Genomic DNA, 24,060 nt, shown 5'->3' with positions numbered 1-24,060 from the left:
TAATCAAATGTATAATTATTGTTGTTGTTTGAATATTTATTCGTCATTTATGGAGATATACAGTCATTAACCTTATAATCTGGACAATGAGGTATCATTTTCCCACCTTTTTATCGGTCTGACATCCCTGATCATCTTGCTCCGTTTATCTATTTTTATTCGAAAGGTACACGTAATTCATTTTCTTGGTACAATGTGTTGCATTGATAGATCACTATTTTGTCACTTTTGTGTTTGTCTGATGGGTTTTCTGATCGTCTTGACTATAGCTCGGTGTAACTGACCACGGCTGAGTTTCGCTGGACCCCCACAATATGAAAAATACACCACCCAACAGTGAAATACCACTCGTTAGAAGTATACAGTGATTCCATTCTTCCAAAGTCTGCAAATACGAGTAAGTTCCAATTTGGCTTATTTTAATTTAGATAGGTACCTACATTATTACTTGACGTTGAATCAGAGTAGGGTATTTAAGTACTTACGTGATCGGTGGTCATTGAAGCTATCGTATTCCGTGTTCCTATGGAGCTTAGTGCAGTTACAAGGGTCGTAAGTCCTGCTATAATACTACTGCTATTTGGTGCGATGCTGATAAGGATTACCCTGTTCAAAAAATCATGCTGGGGTTAGTGGAGTTTTACTCAAACGTAGATGGGTATAAGTACAAAACCTGAGTACAAAAAAAAATTAAAATACGTACTGTGATACCATAGCTACGATAAATTGGAATGTCTGAATCAATATAAAAGATACAATCGATACCGTGAAATTGGAAATCATTGCTGCGCTTGCGAATAAAATACCAGTAAAGATGAACGAACCTCCGATCAAGATTTTGTGTATCTGAAATGATCGAGATTTTTATTTTTTGAGCATTTACTCAACTTGATATGTTGAACTCTAATTTTTTAACTTTTAATGAATTACTGTGACTTTTTAGTCATTGTTGCCAAATTCAAAAATTAAAAAAAATTCATAAGTTTTTGGCTATTAATAGGTATTAAAATTTTGAAGTTGACAAATGATCAAATAATTAGCACCACTCTTGTTCTAAAAAATTTCTCAGTTCGAGGGGGCCAAATCGTCTTTTTTAAAAACACTTACTTAGAAGCATATAAAAATCACTGAATTATTAACAAAGGTAGGGAAATTTTAGTGAATAAATTTGCTGCGAAATTCGCTTAAAATGCTCAATAAATTGTGAAAATACATAACGTGTTGAAATCATGTGGAAATACTTGGAAATGCAAAAAAAAAAAAAGAAGAAATTCATCCTAAATTTGAAAGTGACAAAAATGCATGAAAAATTGATAATGTGAAAACATTCGGTGCAAGGCAATATTTAAAAGAATTATACTTCAAGCAGGGTGTCCACAGGTCTGGAAAACCTGGAAAACCTGGAAAAGTCAGGGAATTTGGTCGGTCTGGAAAAAGGAAATTTCGTAATTTTCATGCAAAATCCCTGGAATTTTGAAAAAAACGATCAATTGAAAATTTTGAATAAAGACCTGTGATGAGAGAAAAACACTGTTTTATACTTCTCGAAACGCAAATTTTCAAAATCTTTTGCCCTCGCTTCGCTCGGGCTTGTTTTCTTTTCTTTTTCAGAGGCAACATGAAAATTTCTAGATTATAAAAATCAAGTTTTTATGCCAAAAAATGAACTCCTCACGAAGAAAACATCATTTTTAAGCATCTCAAAATACATACAAATTTACAAGAGCTTTCGCCCTCGCTTGGGCCTGTTCTGTATTCTTTTTCAAAATCAAATTCCTTCAAAAAAAAACATAATTCAAATATTCCAAAATTTTAAAAGCCAAAAAAAAGCTACTCGTCCTCACATAAAAAAACCTCGTTTTTATGCCTCTCGAAACTCAAATTCTCAGAAGCTTCCGCCCTCGCTTCGCTCGAGCCTGTTCTCTTTTCTTTTTCAAGAGTAAACTTCCTTCAAAAAAACATCCATTTCAATATTAAAATGTAAAAAACAAAAAATAAACACGTTCTTCGCATTCAAAAAAAAAACTCGTTTTCAGGCATCTTGAAATGAAAATTTTCAAAAATTTTCGCCCCTGCTTCGCTCGGGCCAATTTGTCTCTCATTTTGAAATGAACACATTTCACATTTTGAGGCCTTCAAAATTCAAAAAAAAAAAAAAGAAAAATTTTCATAAGTTATATGAATACATAATGTATTTTATCAATTGGCCAAACTTGATGCGTGTTTTATTTATTTTGAATCAGAAAAGTTAAGAATCAAAGTTAAGCTGTTTTTTATATCCGAAGAAGTATCCAGTTCGAAGAGAAGCTTATGAAAAAAATTACCCCCTCCCCCCCAAAAAAAACTTCTTTAATTAAAGTGTGGGGTGAGCCTAGATAATAAAATTGAGAAAAATGGTCTGGAAAAAAGGAAAGATTGGTCTGGAAAACCTGGAAAAGTCAGGAAAAATCATTTCCAGAAATGAGTGGACACTCTGTCAAGTGATGATGATGATATTTCAATGAAATGAGCCGAAAATGCATAAAAAAGTTTTAAAAACGTATAAAATTATGTAAATACTCTGAAAAAAACAACAACATTAAAATCTCTGAAAATTAACTCAAAACATGGAATTTTCGTGAATAGGATAAGAAATTATTGATAAGTTACCAGAGTCTCTGAAATGCTAATGCTTTTACCATAATCCAATAATATTCCGCAAATTGGAAGCATAAAAATGTTGACAGTGTTTGGTATCGAAGAAATTATTCCTACTTCTTTGATATCCTTTTTAGTTACGTCTGTAATTTTGAAGGTTAGATCGTGATCAAAAGTATGCTTTTAGTAGTTTTCAAAACGTGAAGCGTTTTCTCACTTACCTTTGACATACATCGGGAGAAAGGTACCTATGAAAGTCATTCCTGCTATCATAGCAAATTTGTTCACTAGTAGTGCCCAAATTACCGGCGATGATATAATTCTACAGTAAGGATGCCTCACCTGTGAAAGTCAAACAACATGAACCGTAGATTGTTGATGTGAATATGAATAATTTTTATGTAGAGGAGAAGGTATAAATATGGACCCCCTCTAGCTTTTTGGCTTTAAAGGGTAGAAAAAATTATCAAAATTTTTTTTCGAGTATACCATTCGAAATGCCAAAGACTCTAGTATATTGTGTAAAAAAATTTATTTTTTTTGTTGAAAACTCACGGAGAAATTTCAAATTTAGAAAAGTGACATAAAATTGTACAAATATGGACTCGGGTACAAATATGGACCCCCCTCAAAAAATGAATAAAAATTGAACAAAAATTGAACAAAAATTTATTTAAAGATGTTTTTCGATGCTTTGGACTTGTCTTCTTTATTAATAACACTTTTCTCGGTATTCTAAAAACCATTGAATCAAAATTAGATGAAAAAAATTTAGGGGTCCATATTTATACCCATGCAAAAAATTGGCCAAGTTTATGAAAAATGAAAAAAATTATGAAAATCAGTTGAAGTACAGACAAATATGAAAGTATATTTTGAAAGTACACATTGTAAGCTACTTATTTCACTAATAATTTTTTTTCCAAACTTTATTTGAAGTTGATGAATTACCGAATGAAAAACTTGTAAAATTTTCCATTGGCAAGAAAATAATGCGCAAAAAAAAACAATTGCCAATGAGAGACACCCAAGTTTTCATGCATCCGAAATGAGTACACGGATCATCGATACTACACTACTAGTATAATTTTTAGTACCCAGCATGACCGTAGCGCTAGTGGTTGTACACTAAACCATGGGGGGTCCATATTTGTACCTGGGTCCATAATTGTACCTGGGTCCATAATTGTACCTTCTCCTCTACTACTTAATGAATTTAAGTTTGTCGTTTTTGTTCACCTGTTTTTTGGGGGAAGTTGCAGTTCTCTCTTGTATGTACATAAGCTCTTCTTTGGATATCCATTTATCATCCGAAGGTCGATTTTTTACGAAAATGAAACAAACTGATGACGTAATAAACGATATACTCCCTATAAGGAAGATCATTATTATTCAAATTCACGAATTTGCGGATGTTTCCTATAGACAATGTTTTTTTTTCCAGATGAAAAATCATGGAAATGTTACCTGTGACGTAAAATATCATTTGCCAGCCCCAGTTATGAGCCACAAAAGCACAAACTCCGTGTACAATGGTCATACCAACGTTAATTCCTGCTCCAGAAATTGCTGTGAGTTTCGATCTTTCGTTTTTCGGGGTCCATTGTGAAGATACTTCAGTGATGCTTATATTCAATAAGCTCTAAGACCGTGGATGTTAAAATGAGAACCTTTTTAGATCAATACATTAATAATATCTGGAGTGATAAAAGATACAATAAAGATCTTTACTTCGGAGATTCCAACCACGAATCGACACATCAAAAATAAGTAAAAACTGTACTGCAAGAGGATCGGATGGAATATGGTCATGATCCCTGACGTCATCATGGTTAAAGCACAGAATGTTGCTCCTCCTATTCGGCTCACGAAGTAACTGCCCAAAAATGACACTAGTCCTCCGTAAGCAAACATGCTGAGAATTGCCCCAACTTGTATAGAATTCCAGTCAAATTCTGGTGGCTGTAATCAGGTCGACAGGTCCTCGATATTAATTAAAGAAAGCACAGAGGTGGAAAATTTTCTTGCATTATTTGACTTGATATCTTACTTGAATTGTCGTCGAATTTCCATCTTTTATTTCTTTTGGATAGGTCATCTCAACCAGAGCGATACTGATGTTGTTCCGGCTGAAGGCTGAATTCAAATGGCACATCGCCATGAACAAAGCGACTAAAAATCTTTTCGAGCACCATAATGGCGATGACTGGGATGTTACTGTGTTTCTGTAATCAATAAGTATCGTTAGGTACCTTTGGCAGATTTTTCGAATCAATGTCAATAAAAAAAAAAAAAAAAAACTGTGAATTATGGTGTCATTACAGTAATTTTTCCTGCTGGGCTTCGAGCTGTATGATTTGGTCACTGGTTTTCGAATTCATTTTGAAGCAGCGAACGACGAAACAAATATTTTTCTGCGCGTAGTTGATGCGATTTTGCTACCTAATGTTTGTTTCTAATTCATAAAAATCATATTTTTCATTATCAAGTGCAAGTTCACATGATTTACGTATAATAATCTTCATGCAAACGTAATTACAATTTTTGTGCTTGTTTTAGAAAATGATACCTACCTTATCACGAATGCACGGTTATCTATCTGAAAATGATTCTTTAATTTTTTATTGTGGGTAATTTTATTGTTAAAATTGTCCTATTTGGTGGCCCATACCTGCCAAAAATTCTGCATTTCAGTATGTCGAAAAATAAGAAGTTTTTTTTTGAGGTTCCTATTCGTATTTGTATTTTTGAAAACATATATAGGTATATTTTTCTTTCATATTTTAGCACGTGTTATTCCATATTCAGTGTTGAAAAAATTTAGGTAGTCAAATTCATGATTATTGTTATTGTTTGAATATTTATTCGTCATTTATGGAGAAATACAGTCATTAACCTTATGATCTAGACAATGAGGTATCATTTTTCCATTTTTTTCATCGATCTGACATCCCTGATCATCTTGCTCAGCACGTGATACGAACGACCACGGTTGGGCTTCACTTGATCCCCATACTATAAAAAGCACACCACCAAACAACGAAACACCACCCATCACCAATAAACAGCGATTCCATTCCTCCAAAGTCTGAAAAATGATTTCAATTTTGCTTAAGTATTTCACAGTCTGAACTCTGAAATGAATTTCTTTCCCAATTTTTAATAAACATGAAAATAGGTAAGTAATTACGTGATTTGTGGTCATAGAAGTTGTCAAACTGCGTGTTGAAATGCAGCTAACTGCGAGTACAGCGGTACAAAGTCCTGCTACAATACTACTGCTATTTGGTGCTATACTAATGATGATAATCCTGTTGGAAAAAAATCATACGAGAGTATAGAATTTTTATTCGTAGAACCTTTATGCAACCTAATAATGATGGAAAAAAATGAAATATGAATAGAACACGTACTGATTTACCAAATTTATTACGAACAGCAACGTCTGGATCAGCAAAAAACAAATAATTGATACGATGAAATTGGAAATCGTCGCTGAACTCGCGAATAAAATGCTGGTAAGGATAAACGAGCCTCCAATTAATATCTTGTGCATCTGGAAAAAAATACTTGGGTAGGATGAAAAGTGTAGGTACGTCAAAATGTTGGGTAAATCAAGAGCATTGTCTTACATTTGAATTTTCAACGAGTTCATTTTTAAAGGAAAAAAATTGATCGAAAACACTCCGGAATTTTGGGTGAAACCTTGTGCCAAATCCATTCCAGGTTGTCACAAATTTCATATTGAGAAAATTCAAGCATGTGTGATTTTTTTTACTCTTACACTCTCCTATCCAAAAAAAATCCAACGTCTTACTCGGTGCCATATCAACAAAATTTGCTCAAAATTGACGCGTGCCCAAAAATCAGGGTTCTACTCTAACTCTCGTCTCTTTTCTTGCAGCAAAAAAGGCGAATTTCTGTGTCTTTTTTTAAAGTATTGGTTTTAACTTTTGATCCACGCCTGAAGCGTGAGTTTTGATCTGCCCCTTCCCTCAGCATTTCCAAATCGACCTGAGAAGTTTACATTTGAGATAGGTAAACAGTTGGAAAACGCTCTTGATGTATATTTGAGGATTTCGGATTTTCAACCCCCCCCCCCCCCAATGCCTAAGCGTTCTTCAATTTTAATTTCTGCGAACTTTTAATATTGATCCAAGAAACTGAGGCTGAAGTATAGGTACAAGTAACATTGCAATAACTTTGAGATGTCAAATCTGACTTTTAAGGGCTCGAAAAAAAATCAACGATGTGTCAGGTGTTGGAATTACCTAGGTCAAACTTTCAGAAATGATTTTCCAACATTTTGACAGATTTTTAAAAACGTAAGAAAATCTTTGATCAATTTCCAATATTTACTGAGAATTTATCTGATTTTACAGTATGTTTTTCATTCAACATTTTAGAAATTGTGATAAATTCTTGACATTTTGTGAGATTTTTGAAAATTTTGAGAAAAAATGACCGATTACTTTCATTTTGAGTATTATTGAGGAACACTTTTAGATTTCAAGTCTGGAGAAAGCTTTAATCCAATTTTATATTTTTCTTTTACATGCAGGAATTCGAATTTTCTATAGAAAACTATCTTGGTATCACCAAAATATTTTTGGAAATTTTTAGAGAAATTCGGAGTGACATAGAAGAGAGTGTCTTGAGCTATCCAGGCAAATAGAAGAATTATTCACTCCCTTAGGTGATAATTCTAAGACTCAATAGCATATGAAAATATTCTTATCCTTCTCTCCTTCAGACAGTAATACCTTATCTAACTATGTCACAGTGATCAAAAATATAAATTTGTCTTTTTAAGAAGTAAGCAAAACAAGTCATTATTTTATAAATTCATAAATTATTTCAGGAAACAATTTTCTTGACGAAGTTCTAGCAATGTTGCAATTTTTTGAACAAGAAAAGTCTTTAAAATCTCAATTTTTGCAAAATTTTCGGAATTACCTATGCAAAAAAATATTTAGAAATGAACCAGTTTTCCCAAAAATATGCTGAAGTATGCAATTTGGTCCGATATATGCAAAATGATATTGGGCTCATTCGTCAGGAAATTTCATGATTCGTCGAGATCTGATCGAACAGGCACTTTTTCTAGACCATAGAAAAAATATTCAAAGCATAAAAATCCCAGCTCTGGGTGATATGTTTGAACGAATCGAGAAAGCGGAATTTCTGGCCTCCCCTTTCCGCCTCTCTTCAACCAAAGAAATCATGTATAAAGTTTGAAAAATGCCTTCTCATAAATCCTGCTTGCGTACCTCTACCTATAATGGAGGCAAATTAGCATCATTGTATTTCAAAAATAAAAACATTTTTGGCCACCCAAGCTTTTATGATGAAAAATTGTCAAGGGTGGTCCCCTGAATAATCCCTGAGAATTACCACCCCACAGACCCCTTGCTAATTTTTTTATGGGGGGTTGAACCCCCCCAAAATGGGTTTTTTGAAGTTTTATCCTCGGGGGTTGACTTTACGTCAAAAATAGCTTTATTTTTGAGTTCTACGTCAAATTCCCGATCTAGTGACATATCAACTGTCCTACCTCCAAGGGGGGTGGGGCTAGAAGCATTCAAGAAAGGGGGGTTTCCTGAAAAATACATAAAGGTTATAGGCGCCTAAGAGGGGTGAAATGGGCCCCGAGAATGTTCGGATTGATACTGGCATGGAAGGTAGGTACCATTGAGAAACTACCGCGTGAAAAATTTCAGAACCACACCACCTCCCCTTTTTGGGGGACCCCGCCTTTTCTGAAATTTCAATATCACTTTTCTCAGCCCCATGTGAACCGATTTTGAAAATTTTTCAGGATGTAATGTAATATCCTTAGTAAGTATCCCCACAAAAATTTGGGGGTTCAACCCCCCATAAAAAAATTAGCAAGGGGTCTGTGGGGTGGTAATTCTCAGGGATTATTCAGGGGACCACCCTTGACAATTTTTCATCATAAAAGCTTGGGTGGCCAAAAATGTTTTTATTTTTTCTTATTTGCCTCCATTACTACTGCTTTTCTATTTTGAAATTTTGTATTAAAAATTTAAATAGTTAACTCGAATCATGAAAGTGAGTGGGTATGTTCTTACGAGAGTCACTGAAATATTTATTCTCTTCCCATAATCCAATAATATTCCACAAATTGGCAGCATGAAAATATTCAAGACATTTGGTGTTGATGAAATTAATCCCACTTTATTGATATCACTTTGAGTTGTATCTGAAATTGGAAAAGACTGGTTTAGTAGGTATGATTTCACAGATCTATAAAAAAAAGTTTTCAGAAATGTGATTTCAGCTGGTTCTTCATGGAATTTTCCACGTCTTTTTTTCTTTTTATAAAAGAAAATGAACTTTTGTTCTTGAAATTTCGACGACAGTGGCCTCTACTCTTCAACATTTTCTTGTTGAAAAAAAAGTTACTGAGAGTATTTTCCAAACCAAAGTTATTGGGTACTTTCCTTTTCTAAATTTAGTGGGTATAAAAATGGGTACTCGGGTATTAATTTTTCAAAAAAATTACCAGACATTATTTTTTCTTCCTTCAAAAATATCACTTTTCGTTGATGGGGGGGGGGGAGTAGGTTGATAGCCAGTTGCAAGAAAATATTCTCTGTTGATGAAACTTTATGTGCATATAAATAGTTAAAAATGTGTCATGCATTTTTTTTACCTTTGATGTACATTGGAAGAAAAGTGGTGATGAAAGACACCCCAAATGTTACAGCGAACTTGCCTGACAGAAGGGCCCAAACAGCTGATGACGTTATAATATCCCTGTAAGGATGCATCACCTGTAGGTATATTATTTAAATCGCGTGTGATGAGTATACAATTGTGTCCTTTTTGTATCTCTCTCTCTCTCTTGAGGATGGGTTCTAAAATTAGGTACAATACATATGTATAAGGAAAGAGGCAATATTTTACTTCTTTCTTTGAACTGAGTGCAATTCTTTCTTGCATGTAGCTTAGTTCTTGTTTTGATATCCGTTTATCATCCGAAGGTCGATTTTTGATGAAAATTGAACAAAGTAATGACGTAATCAACGATATACTTCCTGTGGTAGAAGAAAATTTCAAATTAATTTACAGCTCGTACTTTCAAGAGTTTCAAACGAATATTGGTTTATTTCAATTTTACATTAGGCTCACCTGTGACGTAAAATATCATCCTCCAACCCCATGTATGAGCTAAAAGAGCACAGACTCCGTGTACAATCGCTACTCCTATGTTGATGCCACTGGTTGAAATTGATATTAGTTTGGATTTTTCGTTTTGCGGTGTCCATTGTGAATGTATTTCTAAAACGCTTATCAGCAATAAACTCTGTTCGCAAAAAAATTACCTATTATAGTCCCTGATTTAAAATTATTAATAAATTGAATAGGTGACCTTAGAACAAAGTGAACTCAATTTTTACCTCTGAGATTCCAACAATAAAACGACACACCAAAAATAAGAAAAAACTATGCTGTAAGCTAATTGGATGCAATATGGTTATAATCCCAGACACCATCATGGTTAATGAACAACTAGTCGCTCCTCCAATTCTGCTCACCATGAAGCTGACCAAAAATGCTACAAATCCTCCGTAATAGAAGATGCTCAGAGTTGAACCAACCGTTGCAGAGTCCCAGCTGAATTCAGGGGGCTGAAATATAACCATAGATTTCAATTGAATGAAGCTCGATGGTAAGAAATATGCCAACCGTGAACCGAACACCTACTTGAGTTACAGTTGAATTTTCTGTTTCGATTATCTTGGGATAGGTCATCTCTACAATAGCTATACTTATATTGAATCGACTGAAGACTGTATTCAAATGGCACAAAGCCATAAACAAAGCTACTAAAAATCGTTTCGAGTGCCATAATGGGACTGGTTCGGTTATTGGTGTATTTCTGTGGGTGATTATAAATTCAAATTAGTGTTACCTTGGGTAAATTTTTCGAATTTGTTTGCATTACAGCGTTAGATGAAATTATTACAATAATGTTTCTTGCTGGGCTTCGAGCTGTAGGTTTTGATTGCTTGGTTTCGGATTCATTTTTTCTGTCCTGGCGAGTGTCAGAATGGATATTTTGTCGGCATAGTTTGTTGATTTGACCTCCTTTTCAAGTGGTAAAACGTTCTAAAATCACGTGTATTTCTTTGTAAAGCTTAGATTTGCACCGTTCATTGTTGCTTACCAACAACATGACTGAGGTTTTAGACAAGTACGAGGTGTCTAGTACTTCTACTTACTTGCTTTTTAAATGTAGAATGTGATACGATATCAAAAAAGTGTCAAGCTGTTATCAACATTTATGTGAAAATTACCTGTAGGTACCTAGTTCTAACGATGGTAAATTTCTTATCGCTATGATTAGTCGTTGTTCGAAGGTATTTTTTGGTACCTATTTGCCTTTCCCTCGAAAAATTATCGAAATTGAATCAATTTAATTGGACTTTGAAACCCGTCAGACAAAAATTAGATGGGTGCCAATAAATTATTAAATGATATAAAATATTTGAATCCAGTTCAGATATAATGAATCAACAATATTAAAAATACGATGGAAATGTGAGTTTATTTTTAACACGTAAAACAAATCGACAAACAAGCACATAAGTATAGGTAAATAAATCATCTGAAATCTTTTCTCGTCTCTTGACTATCAAACGATGAGTATCCTGCATCGGAAAACACCTCCAAAGACCAAGGCTGAGCTTCACTCGAACCATATTTTACAAAAATAACCGCCCCACTGATCAGCACAAAAGCTGTCAGAATGAAGCAATCGTTCCATTCATGCAAGGTCTAGAAAAATAGAACAAGTCGATGTGAATTTCTGTAGGCAGAAAAGGAATTCAGCATTTTTCCAGGATGACTTACGTGTTCGGTGATGATGAATCCGATTATTGTTCGCGATATTATGGAACTAAAGGCGGCTGAAAATGTACTCAGTCCGGCTATTATGCTGGTATCGTTGGGGGCAAGATTTACAGTGACTAGTCTGCGAATTCAAACGAAAAAAAAATTTACTTTGGCTCATATTTTTAGGTTTGGAAAGAGCTCGAAGATAGATATAGGTATGAATACAAGTAACTTACTCTAGAATTAATATGACAAATGACATGAGGATTTGAATTATTACGAACATGACCATGGATACAGTGAAGTTTGAAATGATGGCGATTGCGACGAAAAGAATACCAGCAGTTATCAACGTGAAGCTCATGATGATTTTGTGTATCTGAAAATACATAGGTACATACAATAATAATCACTTATCAGTAATACGAATTACGTGATGGGAAATTTGAAAAAAAAAGTGAGATAATTTTGACTAAAAAGCTCGTCGAATTCTTTGTTTTTTTATTATAGGTACGTACAGATGACCTACCTGAGTCATGGTTAAATGGCTGTGCGTTTTCCAATAATCCATCATGGTTCCAGCTATAGGGAACATGAAAATATACACCACAGTTGGAATGGAAGATATCAATCCTACTTCATCGGTGGTCGTGTGAGTCAGATCTGTAAGTTTTTAAATTTTATTTCAAATTTCATTTCCTATAGTTTAATGGACTGGGTAAAATTCAAGCCCTCTTGTCGGAATTTATTTCAAAATAAGTTTAATTACCTTCCACGTAGATAGGAAAGTACACATTTAACACAGAGGTTATCCAGCCATGAATGAATTTACCAACTAGCAAGGCCCAGACAGCTGCTGAAGTGAAAATCATTCTGTACGGATGAATGACCATCTGTAAAAAAATTGTGAAGTCAATCTCAACATGATTTTTTTTGTATTTGATGTTTCAGTGTTACCTATAGGTTAATGTGTGATTTTTTTAAAGGTCAAATTAGGCAGTTTCGGTTACTCTCGTGTTATTTGTTGCAATTCTTAGCATCGTAGGGTCATCAAAAGGTAAAGAGAATTGATTATTTTATTCAATGCTGAGAATTTTTTTTCATCTTCATTTTCATTATCTAGATCTTGAGGCAAAATTTCTTCAAAATAATTTTTTTTCTTATTTATTAATTTTTTTTTTTTTTTACAAAACACGAGGTGAAATTTTCCTTCACGCCTTTAGTAGTTTTGAAAATTTCAAAAAAATTAATTGTTTCTCAACAAAATAAAATTTGAGAGATGAAATGAAAAAGAACTTCTGTTTTTTGAATGCTACATATTTTGAATGATTTATTGGTATTTGGCCTGCTTTCAAGTCAATTTTGAGAAGTTTTCACAATTTGGAGTGCAATTTCTCTTCATTTTGAGCAAAATCTGTCAATTTTACTTAAATTTATTTTTATTATTTCAACTTCAATTTTGAATGGTTTTATTCTATTATTTTTTTTTTTTTGAATAAATTTTTAAACAAGTCAGAATGCTGTTTCAAATTACATATATTAAAATGGACTTTTTTTAGACGTTTTTGAATTAAGTCATTTTTTATTTTGGATTGCTTTCTTTTTCAAGAGCGTTGTTTGAATTTTTTGAACTTAATTTGAATTTTGGTATTCTGATTTCTTGTTTCAATTTTGAGATGATTGGGTGGAATGTGGGGAAAGGGGGATTGTCCGATTTTTATTAAATTTTTGTAGATTGAATATGTTATTTTTTGGGGTTTCCGATTAAAAGTATGTCCCTTCCCTCTCAAATCTCAAAACGAACGATCAAAAAACACAGAGAATCGTTTCTATCCAGTTTCATTTTTTTTATTTTGAAGGGCTTCGTTCTAGGAGACCAAGATTAATGGGAGAGGAAGGGGATAGATTCTGGGAAATGGCATGATTCGATTTAGAGCAATTTTTACGACGCGACGTAGAAATTGAAAAGTTTTGAAAAATATTCATCGATTTTGAGTTCTACTTGCATTTTCATTCTTTCAATTTTTCAAACATTGGGGCTCTGACAAAAAGACCAACATTTTTTGAGGTGCCATGGCGAGTTTTCTTTTTGAAAATGAATTATTCGCAAGTTAATTGTCACTGAAATTGAAAATTAGAAAAAAATACATAGGTACCTACACTTTCATCTCATTTTTTTGAGTTTTTTCGATGGGGGGGGGGAGAAGAGCTCTATTGGAGGGCCAACATTGTCTGGGAAACCTTGAAGAGTTTTCCGTTTAAAAGATAAATTATTTGTATTCGGGGAAATTCTATCACAAAAAATTAAGATTCATTTTCTAACGGAATTTTCATCTCATTTTCTTGAATTTTGGGGCATCTTGGCTCCATTTTTCAAACTCGAAAGAAAAATTTAAAAATGGCGATTTTTTCAAAAAATGTCAACTCTGAGGCTTTAGTACACAGGAGATCTAAGTAACATTTGTGGACCACTGAAAGCTTTTTCTTGAAAACAGATTACTTATAGTATTTTGAAAATTTCTGACGTTAAAATTCAGAATTTTCAATAAAAAAGATTATGAGTAGGAGATCTAATATTTTCAGGGATTTTTCGTACTAAAAACGAACATCTTTAGAATTTAAAAAAAATACCAAGATGCCAAAAAATTTTCCCTGAATGGGAAATCATGTGAAATTTTCAAACTTTTAAAAATCTTTCATTAAAAACTAGAAATCCTGTTTCAATTAGAGAATCATTTCTCGGAATGGTTCATAAAGCCACCCAAAACTGTCCAGAAATCATACAGAAGCTTTCTCCAAAAAAAGAATTAATCTGAATTATTGGGAAAACACGTGAAATTATGTTCATTTTCCTCTCCTTTTTTTTTTAAACGTAGGTACATATTCTTTTTTAAATAAGCAATCATGTGAGGAATGATGCTCATTTTCACTCATGAATCCTTCAAAAGATACTTTACTCTGCTTCTCATTTCAGTGGAGGTTTAATTATTCGAAAGAGCTTGTTTCAATCCTCTCGAAACCAAAAACCGAAATCACAGACTTTCAATTATTTAAATTTTAGATTTTTAAAATACATTTTCAAAAATTTATACTTTTTTTTTTGATTTAAACGAGCCTTTTTTCGTTTACAAAAAATAAGGTTAGATTTTTTTCCATTAATAAAATTCTTGAAAATTTTTTCTCGAATAAATATAGATTTCTCGAAAGCATATTTTTTCATTTCCTGCTAAATCGGAGTCCTTACCGATATTTTATTTAAAATCTGAGCGAAAAAAAACTTTTTTTGAAGTGTTGGGCTAGATTTCATTTAGGTAGGCTAAGCTTTAGAATTTCTAATTTGATACGCACACCTACGACATCAGTTGGTACTGAGTAAACACCAATTTTCATCTGCCCAAATTCATTTTTTATAGAGGCTTCAGATCGATTAAAAATACTAAAATTTTAGTTTTTAGAAGTTTTTTGAAATGAGGGAAATAACAGATTTTTATCAATTTCTCTGGACAAGACTACATCTTCTCTTCAAAAACAAAACAATATTTTTTTGACGAAAAACTTCAGAACCTTTCACAAAGGGTATTCCCGGTTAAGATAGGTGAAATGGCCCTGTTCTCAGATTTGGAAAATCATGATGGATTATTGTTGGGTACCTCCAATAAAAATTTTCGACCGGAATTTCCGCCCCCCAACCCACCCCCCTTGGCCAGTATAGCCAAAAAACGCGTTTTTTGCGCGAAAAATTCGGTATCCATGAGTGGTGGGGATAAAATTCTGGTACCACGCGGAATGTGTAGGGAAAGCCTGGGCCTTTCAACACGATTTTTTTCAAAAATTTTTATCGTAGTGGTGGGGGTAAAATTGACAAAAGAGAACTTTGAAGCGCCACAGCTCCGGACTGAAGGGTACTACACAAAAACTGTTTTCGCCAAAATGTGTCTTTCTACTAGTACTTTCTTTCTACTAATCCATGAAATTGAAATTTTGTCTGCAAAAGGCTCATATTTGCAAAAAACCCTGAAAAATACGCGTTTTCGCGTTTTTTTGCAAAATTATGCGAAATATGCGGAAAATGTATAGAACAAAACATGTTGAGCTTCAAATTTTACCCTAGAAAACGTGTTCAAAAGGTTGTCAAAACGCTCATCTACTGAGCTAAGCGCGCGCACATATCACATCTTTGCAGCAAAGTCATGAGATGAGGTATGGCACCTCACTGTGCACTATCTGATAAAGTGATAATTGTCACGTTGGTCATGTCGTTACAATGGGGCGAAAAATCGCTAATGCAAAAAAATATTCCTGCTTTTGCCAAAATTATCAAAAAAGTCACATTTTTGTAAAAATTATAAAAAAATTCTAACTTCTGTCGAAATTATCAAAAAAGCACTGTTTTTGATCATAATTGTCGAAAATACATTTTTTTCTGAATGATGTTATCAAAATCCTAATATTTTTTGTAAAAATGAGCAAAAAAACCTGTTGTTGTCCAAAATTTCAAAAATTTCAATTTTTTGCCATAATTATCAAAAAATCTTGACTTTTTGTAAAAATTGCCAAAAAAGCACATGTTTTATGCCAAAATGTTCAAAAAATCTTATCGCCAGAATCATTGTAAAAAAAGTCTCATTTTCGCCAAAATTGTAAAAAAAAATTATTAAAAATCCCAACTTTTGTCAAAATTTCCAAAAAAGTCAATACCTTTTTTTGGCGTTATCAAGAAAGTCCTAATATTTTTTGCAGAAATGACCAAAAACTTTGTTAATAGCCAAAATTTCAAAATTTCCTTCTTTTGTCAAAATGATCCTAAGAAGTCCGTGTTATGTTTTTTGCCAGAATTGTCAGCAAAGTTCTGCTCTTGCCTAAATTGTCAAAAAAAATCTCGTTTGCGTCAGAATCGTAAATATAAGTTCCCTTTTTGTCAAAATTATAAAAAAACTTTTAACTTTGTAAAAATTGCCAAAAGACTCCTGCTTTTTGCCAAAATGTTCAAAAAATCTTGTTGTTTAAATTGGAAAGAATTCTTGATTTTCCAAAAATTATCCTTAAAAAATCCTGTTTTTTTTCCAAATCATTGTCAAAATTAAATTTTTTCTTAGTTATTTCAAAATCAATAGATAAATTACATGCCTAGGTATCGTAAAAAAGACTTCTGCTTTTAGCCAACATTTTCAAAACTACTGCTTTTTGTCAAAATTGTCTGCAAGTTCCACTTTTTTGACGAAATATTGTGGGCAAAGGCCTTTTGCTGATGAATTATCCAAAATATTCTATTTTATGCCGAAATGGTTAATAAAATCTCGTGTTAGCCAAAATAGATAGAATGTACAGTTTTTGAAAAAATTGTCAAAAAGTCCTAACGTTTATCAGAATTTGTCTCAAAAGTGCTGCTTTTTCCATTTTTAAAATCAATACTTGTAATTTTATAGGTATTTTTCTCTCGATTTCTTTTTCTATTCATTTATAGTTCTTTTTAAAAATAGAAAAATTCTGACCCGAAAAAAATGTTCAATTATACTTGTAAATAAAATGATTGGTACCTATGTTTATCACATCAATCTTTGGATAAGATACACAAAGTGTACTTTTTTTTTTTATAGAATATGTAATATGGGAAAAGGATCTACAAAAATGCTAAAAAAAATTGATTTTTCAAACAATTTGTCCCTCATGATGGGTCAAGTTTTTGAATTTTGGTAAGATTTGTTGAACATGTATGTATGGTACCTATTGGATTTGAAAAAGATTTTGTTGAAATTTTTGAAAGTTGAAATTAGAATCGAAATTTGTATTTTCCGCAAATACTGATTTTGAGTTAGATTTGTGAACAATTTTTGGGTAATTTGCCTATTCTTGGTAACTTGTTATAAGTTTGACTTGCAATATTTTCATTTTGAAGGGTTTTTTTGACCAAGCATTGTGGAAACGTGTTTAAAATGAGAAGACTGTGAAAATTATAACTGAATCGCTCTGACCTCAATTTGAATATTTTTGGTATTTTTTTTATTCAGAGAGCTCATGATTACAATCTAAGCTAACTTCAGTAGATGAGCGTTTTGATAACCTTAGGAACACGTTTTCTAAGGTGAAATTTGACGCTTAACATTTTTTGTTCTATTCATTTTTCGCATATTTCGCATAATTTTGCAAAAAAACGCGAAAAACGCGTATTTTTCAGGGTTTTTTGCAAATATGAGCCTTTTGCAGACAAAATTTCAATTTCATGGATTAGTAGAAAGAAAGTACTAGTAAAAAGACACATTTTGGCGAAAACAGTTTTTGTGTAGTACCCTTCAGTCCGGAGCTGTGGCGCTTCAAAGTTTTCTTTTGTCAATTTTACCCCCACCACTACGATAAAAATTTTTGAAAAAAATCGTGTTGAAAGGCCCAGGCTTTCCCTACACATTCCGCGTGGTACCAGAATTTTATCCCCACCACTCATGGATACCGAATTTTTCGCGCAAAAAACGCGTTTTTTGGCTATACTGACCAAGGGGGGTGGGTTGGGGGGCGGAAATTCCGGTCGAAAATTTTTATTGGAGGTACCCAACAATAATCCATCATGATTTTCCAAATCTGAGAACAGGGCCATTTCACCTATCTTAACCAGGAATACCCTTTATTTGAATAGGTAGGTAGTTTGATATTTACCTTCTTGAATTTTGATTACAAATATTTTGGAACTGCTCAACTGGAAATTCAATTTTCGATGAAATCAGGGCGAAGAACCTCAGAATGTTCAATAGCTTTTTCTTGTTTTAAAAAACTCCCCCCTTCTTCCCTCTCTCCTTTTTCCCTTTTCAGCAGATTCATTAGTTCGAGTAAGACAGTAATTATTTTAGAATTTTGAGAGCCTAACGAATCATTAGGTACTACAATTTTTGATAACAATAATGATTCTCCTATTTATTATCGAATAATTGATTGCAGCAAAAAGAAAAATGAATTAATGTGGTTCAAGTTCAACTTTTGTGACGTTCTGTCTGCCATCAAAAGATCTATTTTACTAAATACGATACGAATATTCGAACATAATGCAACCCTATCAACTCGAATATCATCAGATTTGCTATCCATACTCATCAGGGTGTTCTCGTACTCGTTTATGAAACACGTTAAATCTTACTTTAAATATTAGTCAGATGAAAAATAAATTACGTGTCTCGGTAGATACATATTGGTTTCTCGAGAAATATACTGAAGCTCCTGTTTCGATATCCATACATCTTGACAAGGTCGATTTTTTACAAACATTAGCAGAATTACTGATAACACCATAGGAATTATACCTGAAATACCACGTACAAAGTATTCAAATTAAACAGGTTACCAGCTCGATTCACCTAGTCAAATTATACATCTAGGCATAATAAATTTAGCCAAAAAAGCACCTGTGAAATAGAAAATCGTCTGCCATCCGAAATTATAGGCAAGAAATCCCAACACAGGATAGGCGATCGCAAAACCCACATTAGCTCCGTTGAAACTAAACGACACCAATGTTGATCTCTCCGATTGGGGAATCCATCTTGTGAATATTTCCGCTGTGCTGACATTGAAAAAAGCCTACGTATAAATAAATCATAAGGAAAAATCATCATTCGAGAGTCAATTTCTGAATTAAAAATAGTCAAAAATCACGAATTATTCACCTCGGCCAATCCGCTGATGAAACGACAGATCAGAAACAAATAGAAATTCGCGTACAATGATGCCGAATGCAGTAAAGTCGTGACACCCATTATCATAATGGAAACCGAGCAGCTAGTCGAGGGACCAAATGCAGCGACTGGAAATGCTCCGAGAAATGAGAGCAACGCTCCGTATGAAAATATACTGAAAATAACGCCGATCGTTGTCGAATCCCAATCAAATTCTGGTGGCTGAAAATTAATCGAATTGTGGCGAATCAAGAGTATAGGTAAATATGATATTCTCTCAACAGATACCTAGTTAGGTACCTACCTAGCCTACAATATGTTCTCTACTTACTATAGTAATATTGAGACCATCTCGAACTATCGATTTGTTGGATGTCATATCGACTACAGCTATATTCACATTGCTTCTGACCATAGCCGAACTGAGGAAACACATAAAAAGCATGACGGTGACGAAAAGTCGTTTGGAAAACCATATCGAAGGTGGATTTGATCTATCGAAATCGTCGCTGATATTTTCTGTACTGGAAATATCGAGTTTTCATCGTTAATAAATAAATATTCTATATCTTAATCTATGAAATACCTATTAAAACCAATGAGGTATATACTACTATCGCAATATTTTGCCTTTTCTGGGATCCAAAAGCCAGCTTGTATAGTTGTCGTCTTCGTTGTTCTTTGCAGCTTTCATTTCGTAAATTCACAACGATTCTTTTTCGCGAACAAGAACAAGATATCTCTTTAACTACTTCTACCGCAACACTATCGCTTATCAGCCGAAAAAAAATTCACGAAAGTCGAATAAAACGCGGATTTTTTCATATTTATTTTTTCTCTATCGTACTTAGACGAAAAACTCGTGTCGTATTTCACAGTTGGTCTACCTACTGAGATAAAAATACACTGTTTCGAGGTTGATTTCGTTGTAGCTATAGCTACATATTAGACTAATAAAAACACATCTACCTGGTTTTTATCACAACAACGAATTGAATCTGCCGTGTTTAAGGACTTTGTAATTATTTGAACGACCAACGTTTACATAAAACTGGTTTAATAGAATTCCTAATCACGTGCATGCGGACCAATACCAAACCTATTAGGTACCTAAAGAGTACATGTAGATAGAGATGATGAAGGAATAAGGGGAATCGAGTTGAAGGGAAGGGAATTGGGTGATTTTCCATTGATTCGCATACCTACCACATGTTTTATTTTAGGTACTTTTATCTTATTTATGCATTTCTGTATGTTCGAGTTTTATCTGTCGAGATGATTTATTTATTTCTAGATTCTAGATAGGTGAATATGTAGGTACTTACTACTTGAGTTCTTTGAAATTGAAAGAAAAACGTAGTTGCATTATTGATTTAATAATACGAATTATTTTTGGATGATTGTGTTTGGTATATGATTTGATAGAGATATAAGAACGCTGTTCCTTTGGGTGTTTGTTATTTGATAGGTGGGTACCTATTAAGAAGTGAAAACAGAGTGATTTGGAAATGAAATTAATCGTATTCTAAAGTTCGAAATATTTTGCTTCAAACATCTAAAACCTCAAAACCTTAGCTTCAGTTTTAAAAAATATTTGATGGTCCAAGGTTGTTTTTTTTCTGTTTATTTTGCCATTTGAAATGTACTGAGCTAATTTATGAGAATGTCGAATTGTAGGAAAAGGCATTTTCCAGTTTTCTTGCTCCATCAACCTAAATTTCAACTGTCCAAGTTATATCTACTTTTTTCAGAGTTTTAAATCAATGCTCAATATGCTCATGATTTTTTGAACGATTTTCGTGATTTTATTTTTGCTAAACTGTAACATTTTGCAATCATTATTTTTTTTCATGAGTAATATTTTTTGACATTTTTGGCTAAAATACATACCTACTTTCTACTTAATTTTAATAACATATTGGAAATATTTTTAACATTTTTCAGTCGGTCAATTTAACAATTTTTTCAACTTTTATGTACCTACAATAAATTTCTAGAACATGAAGTACAATGTGAAAATTTTCCATTTTTGACCCACCCTTTCCCCCCCCCCCCCAATAACATTTGGATCCGAATTTTGAATAATTTCTTCAACTTATCTTGTTTTGTTTGCAACTTTTACAATAATTTTCCTCTAGTATGGATTTTTATTAATTCTTACGTGATTTTTCGATGTTTCTCCTTGGCCATTTTTATCATTTTTCCATTCGAATTTTCATCAATTCGTAATGTTTTTTATTTAAATGTTTTGTGATGTTTTTCGTATGAAATGTTATAGTCCGGCATATGACAATAGGAGTAATTGCACTCCCCCCCCCCATGAACTTTTTCAAACTTTACAAAGGTAGATTGAAAGATCATGCAAAAATTTATCACCTGTCAAAATTTCAAGTGCTAAAGTGCGTTTTTCGATTTTTGATAAATTTTTGAAAATCGAATTTAGGCCAAAAAGGAGGGAAAAAATCAAAATTTTACGAAATTGACCAAGAAAACTGAAATTTGGGACATACCCTATTTTCGACATGTCAAATCGATTGGAAACGGTTTCAACCCGTTTTGAGCAGTTCTGGAGCCTCCAACAGATTTTTAAAACTCGAAATTCCCACAAAATTCCATCAAATTGGAGTTAAAAAGCTAAAATTTATTCTAAAAACTAATTTCAATAGGCTACGAAGTACTGCAGGTGAATTTCAAGTCGTTTTGGAGCCTCCAGCGACTTTTTTGAAAATTCCTGAAACCTCCAGCAGATTTTTGAAACTTTAAATTTTCACAAAATTTCATCAAATAATGGAGATGGAAAGCTGAAATTTACTCTACACTCCAATTTTAACACCCTCTGAAGACGACTTCAGGTGGGTTCAAGTCATTTTAGGACCTCCAGCGACTTTTTTGAAAATTACCGGAGCCTCCAGTAGATTTTTGAAACTTGAAATTTCCCCAACATTAATTTATCAAATGGAGTTGGCAAGCTGAAATTTACTTCGCAGACTACATGGTGGTTTCAAATGGTTTTGAAGCTTCCAGCTACTTTTAGGAAATTTCAATTTTCCAAAAAAACGTCATACAACCTTTCAAAAAGTTGCTGGAGGCTCCAAAAGACTTGAAATTCACCAGCAGTCAACTTAGTAGCGTATTTAAATTAGTTTGCAGAATGAATTTCGACTCTCCATCTTGGTTTGATGAAATTTTGGGGAAATTTCAAGTTTCAAAAATCCACTGGAGGCTCCAGTAATTTTCAAAAAAGTCGCTGGAGGATCCAAAACGACTTGAAATTCATCTGCAGTACTTCGTAGCGTATTTAAATTGGTTTTTAGAATAAATTTTAGCTTTACAACTACAATTTGATGGCATTTTGTGGGAATTCCGAGTTTCAAAAATCTGGTGGAGGCTCCAGAACTGCTCAAAACGGGTTGAAATTGTTTCCAATCGATTTGGCATGTCGAAAATGGGGTATATCCAAAATTTCAGCTTTCTCGGTCAATTTGGTAAAATTTTGATTTTTCCCCTCATTTTTGGCCTAATTCGATTTTCAAAAATTCACGAAAAATCGAAAAACGCACTTTAGCACTTCACATTTTGACAGGTGATGAATTTTTGCATGATCTTTCGATCTACCTTTGTAAAGTTTGAAAAAGTTCGTGCAAGTCCTATGTTAAAACGCAAAATCTGCGATTTCAGCTGACCTGTCAATCAAAATGGCCGCCATTTTGTAAGTAAGTCCAACTTTTTTTTTGGCAAGTTTGCTTTAGAATGTTTCTTAGGATGTCCCCTTTAAGAAAAAAGTCGTCCCGGAGGATCGGCGGGGGGGGGGCAATTACTCCTATTGTCATATGTCGAACTATTAATGTTATTTCATTTACGTACTTGAACCTGATTTTCAAAATATTTTCTCATTTATTTGAAAATTTTTTCCAGTATTTAGAAAAATTGCACTCTTCTTTTAACAATTTTCAATGGTTTTTTTTTTGTCCATTTGAGAGTCTTCTTCCCCCCCCCCTCCCCCTTAAAACCAGATGCATAATATTAGGAATTTCCGGTGTACGATATTTTCCTATGTTTTTTCACCAATTTAACAATTTTTCAGATCTTTTTAATTCAATTTGAAAAAAATTAAACGTGACCCAAAAAAATCAAAAATTATTATTTTTTTGAAATGTTGAAAAAATAAATCGAAATGAAGAATTTTTGATTCCACTCCCACCTGTTTCATTTTAACGGAAAATAGTTCTATTTCTTTTATTTTTTTGTGTGACCTTTGATTTATTTTTTTTTTTAATATAAATTTTTCATTACAAAAAATCTATTTTAACTGAATTTTTTAAGGAAATTTTTGCTCGAATGTCCTATGGTCGTTTAAAAATTCTCTTGAAAGAACGTCTTTTTGTAATTTTAAATTTTTCGTAATAAAAATCAATTTTCGAGTTGAAATTATTTCAGACGTATTGTCACATTTTTAATTAATCATGCTGCGAGTGGAAAATTTTATGCCTTGCATGTTTCATTTCTCTTCGTTTTTTAGTGATTGCCAATTTTCATCGCGAAAAATCACTTTCTGAATAAAAACTATTCGAGTGGAGTCTAATGTTCAGATTTTCATTCAAAAATTTCAGAACAAAGGTCCCTTGCAAAAAAATTAATTAGGTACTTGGCGAGTGAGAAATTTTCCATTCACTTACATATTTTATTTTTCTTCATTTTTTTCAAAGACATAAGTAATTAAATTCTCTCAAAAGTAGTATTTTCGTGATTTTGAATTTTTCATCATGAAATTATGTCAGTTTTCGAATAAAAACTGTACAAGTCGAGTCGAATTTCCAGTTTTCCCCCAGGAATTTCAGGACCAAGGCCCCTGCAAAAAAATCACTTTCCAGGTGGAAAAATTTATGTTAGACAATTTTATGTC

General features: G+C 33.0%; 3 protein-coding genes across 7 annotated transcripts; all 3 read right to left on the bottom strand.

The window, feature by feature from the left end:
* Positions 1–214: 214 nt before the first annotated feature.
* LOC135837189 (sialin-like) lies at positions 215–5,108 on the bottom strand. 2 transcript variants are annotated; one of them, XM_065352380.1, is made up of 10 exons: positions 4,960–5,107; positions 4,688–4,862; positions 4,369–4,599; positions 4,105–4,279; positions 3,877–4,007; positions 2,859–2,979; positions 2,650–2,780; positions 704–846; positions 486–606; positions 215–385 (listed from the first exon to the last, which is right to left on the bottom strand). In XM_065352380.1, exons 1-10 carry the CDS (start codon positions 5,016–5,018, stop codon positions 215–217), a joined length of 1,458 nt encoding a protein of 485 aa, XP_065208452.1. In that variant the 5' UTR covers positions 5,019–5,107. The 2 variants fall into 2 exon arrangements, 1 of the variants encoding a protein (XP_065208452.1); XR_010557153.1 differs by having other exon boundaries at positions 244–385; positions 2,679–2,780; positions 4,960–5,108.
* Positions 5,109–5,477: 369 nt separating this feature from the next.
* Positions 5,478–10,840, bottom strand: LOC135837186 (uncharacterized transporter slc-17.2-like). Its single transcript, XM_065352378.1, has 10 exons — positions 10,631–10,840; positions 10,369–10,543; positions 10,062–10,292; positions 9,793–9,967; positions 9,568–9,698; positions 9,314–9,434; positions 8,730–8,860; positions 6,051–6,193; positions 5,828–5,948; positions 5,478–5,725 (listed from the first exon to the last, which is right to left on the bottom strand). Exons 1-10 carry the CDS (start codon positions 10,687–10,689, stop codon positions 5,510–5,512), a joined length of 1,503 nt encoding a protein of 500 aa, XP_065208450.1. The 5' UTR covers positions 10,690–10,840; the 3' UTR covers positions 5,478–5,509.
* A 353-nt stretch (positions 10,841–11,193) lies between these two features.
* Positions 11,194–20,217, bottom strand: LOC135837185 (vesicular glutamate transporter 3-like). Of its 4 annotated transcripts, none has more exons than XM_065352374.1 (10): positions 19,772–20,217; positions 19,489–19,681; positions 19,149–19,379; positions 18,888–19,062; positions 18,655–18,785; positions 12,269–12,392; positions 12,029–12,162; positions 11,736–11,878; positions 11,518–11,638; positions 11,194–11,442 (listed from the first exon to the last, which is right to left on the bottom strand). In XM_065352374.1, exons 1-10 carry the CDS (start codon positions 19,849–19,851, stop codon positions 11,269–11,271), a joined length of 1,506 nt encoding a protein of 501 aa, XP_065208446.1. In that variant the 5' UTR covers positions 19,852–20,217; the 3' UTR covers positions 11,194–11,268. The 4 variants fall into 4 exon arrangements, with proteins under 4 accessions (XP_065208446.1, XP_065208447.1, XP_065208448.1 ...); XM_065352375.1 differs by having other exon boundaries at positions 19,489–19,676; positions 19,788–20,217; XM_065352376.1 differs by having other exon boundaries at positions 19,769–20,213.
* Between the last annotated feature and the right edge of the window lie 3,843 nt (positions 20,218–24,060).

Source organism: Planococcus citri, chromosome 2 (genome assembly GCF_950023065.1).
Source record: "Planococcus citri chromosome 2, ihPlaCitr1.1, whole genome shotgun sequence".
Classification (NCBI taxonomy): Eukaryota; Metazoa; Arthropoda; class Insecta; order Hemiptera; family Pseudococcidae; genus Planococcus; species Planococcus citri.
The sequence above is the reverse complement of the archived record's forward strand: the minus strand, read 5'-3'. Positions and strand labels throughout refer to the sequence as shown.

Bases quoted from the DNA above. Each gene is read 5' to 3' on its own strand.
- LOC135837189 (XM_065352380.1), bottom strand. From the start codon at position 5,018: ATGAATTCGAAAACCAGTGACCAAATCATACAGCTCGAAGCCCAGCAG. The intron at 2,980-3,876 runs GTGAACAAAAAC...TGACTTTCACAG, and splicing joins CAACTTCCCCCAAAAAACAG to GTGAGGCATCCTTACTGTAG. The intron at 847-2,649 runs GTAACTTATCAA...CGATCATTTCAG, and splicing joins TTAGCATTTCAGAGACTCTG to ATACACAAAATCTTGATCGG.
- LOC135837186 (XM_065352378.1), bottom strand. From the start codon at position 10,689: ATGAATCCGAAACCAAGCAATCAAAACCTACAGCTCGAAGCCCAGCAA. The intron at 10,293-10,368 runs GTAGGTGTTCGG...GTTATATTTCAG, and splicing joins AAAATTCAACTGTAACTCAA to CCCCCTGAATTCAGCTGGGA. The intron at 8,861-9,313 runs GTAAAAAAAATG...TTCCAATTTCAG, and splicing joins TCTTCCAATGTACATCAAAG to ATACAACTCAAAGTGATATC.
- LOC135837185 (XM_065352374.1), bottom strand. From the start codon at position 19,851: ATGAAAGCTGCAAAGAACAACGAAGACGACAACTATACAAGCTGGCTT. The intron at 19,380-19,488 runs GTAAGTAGAGAA...ATTAATTTTCAG, and splicing joins ATGGTCTCAATATTACTATA to CCACCAGAATTTGATTGGGA. The intron at 19,063-19,148 runs GTGAATAATTCG...ATTTATACGTAG, and splicing joins TCATCAGCGGATTGGCCGAG to GCTTTTTTCAATGTCAGCAC.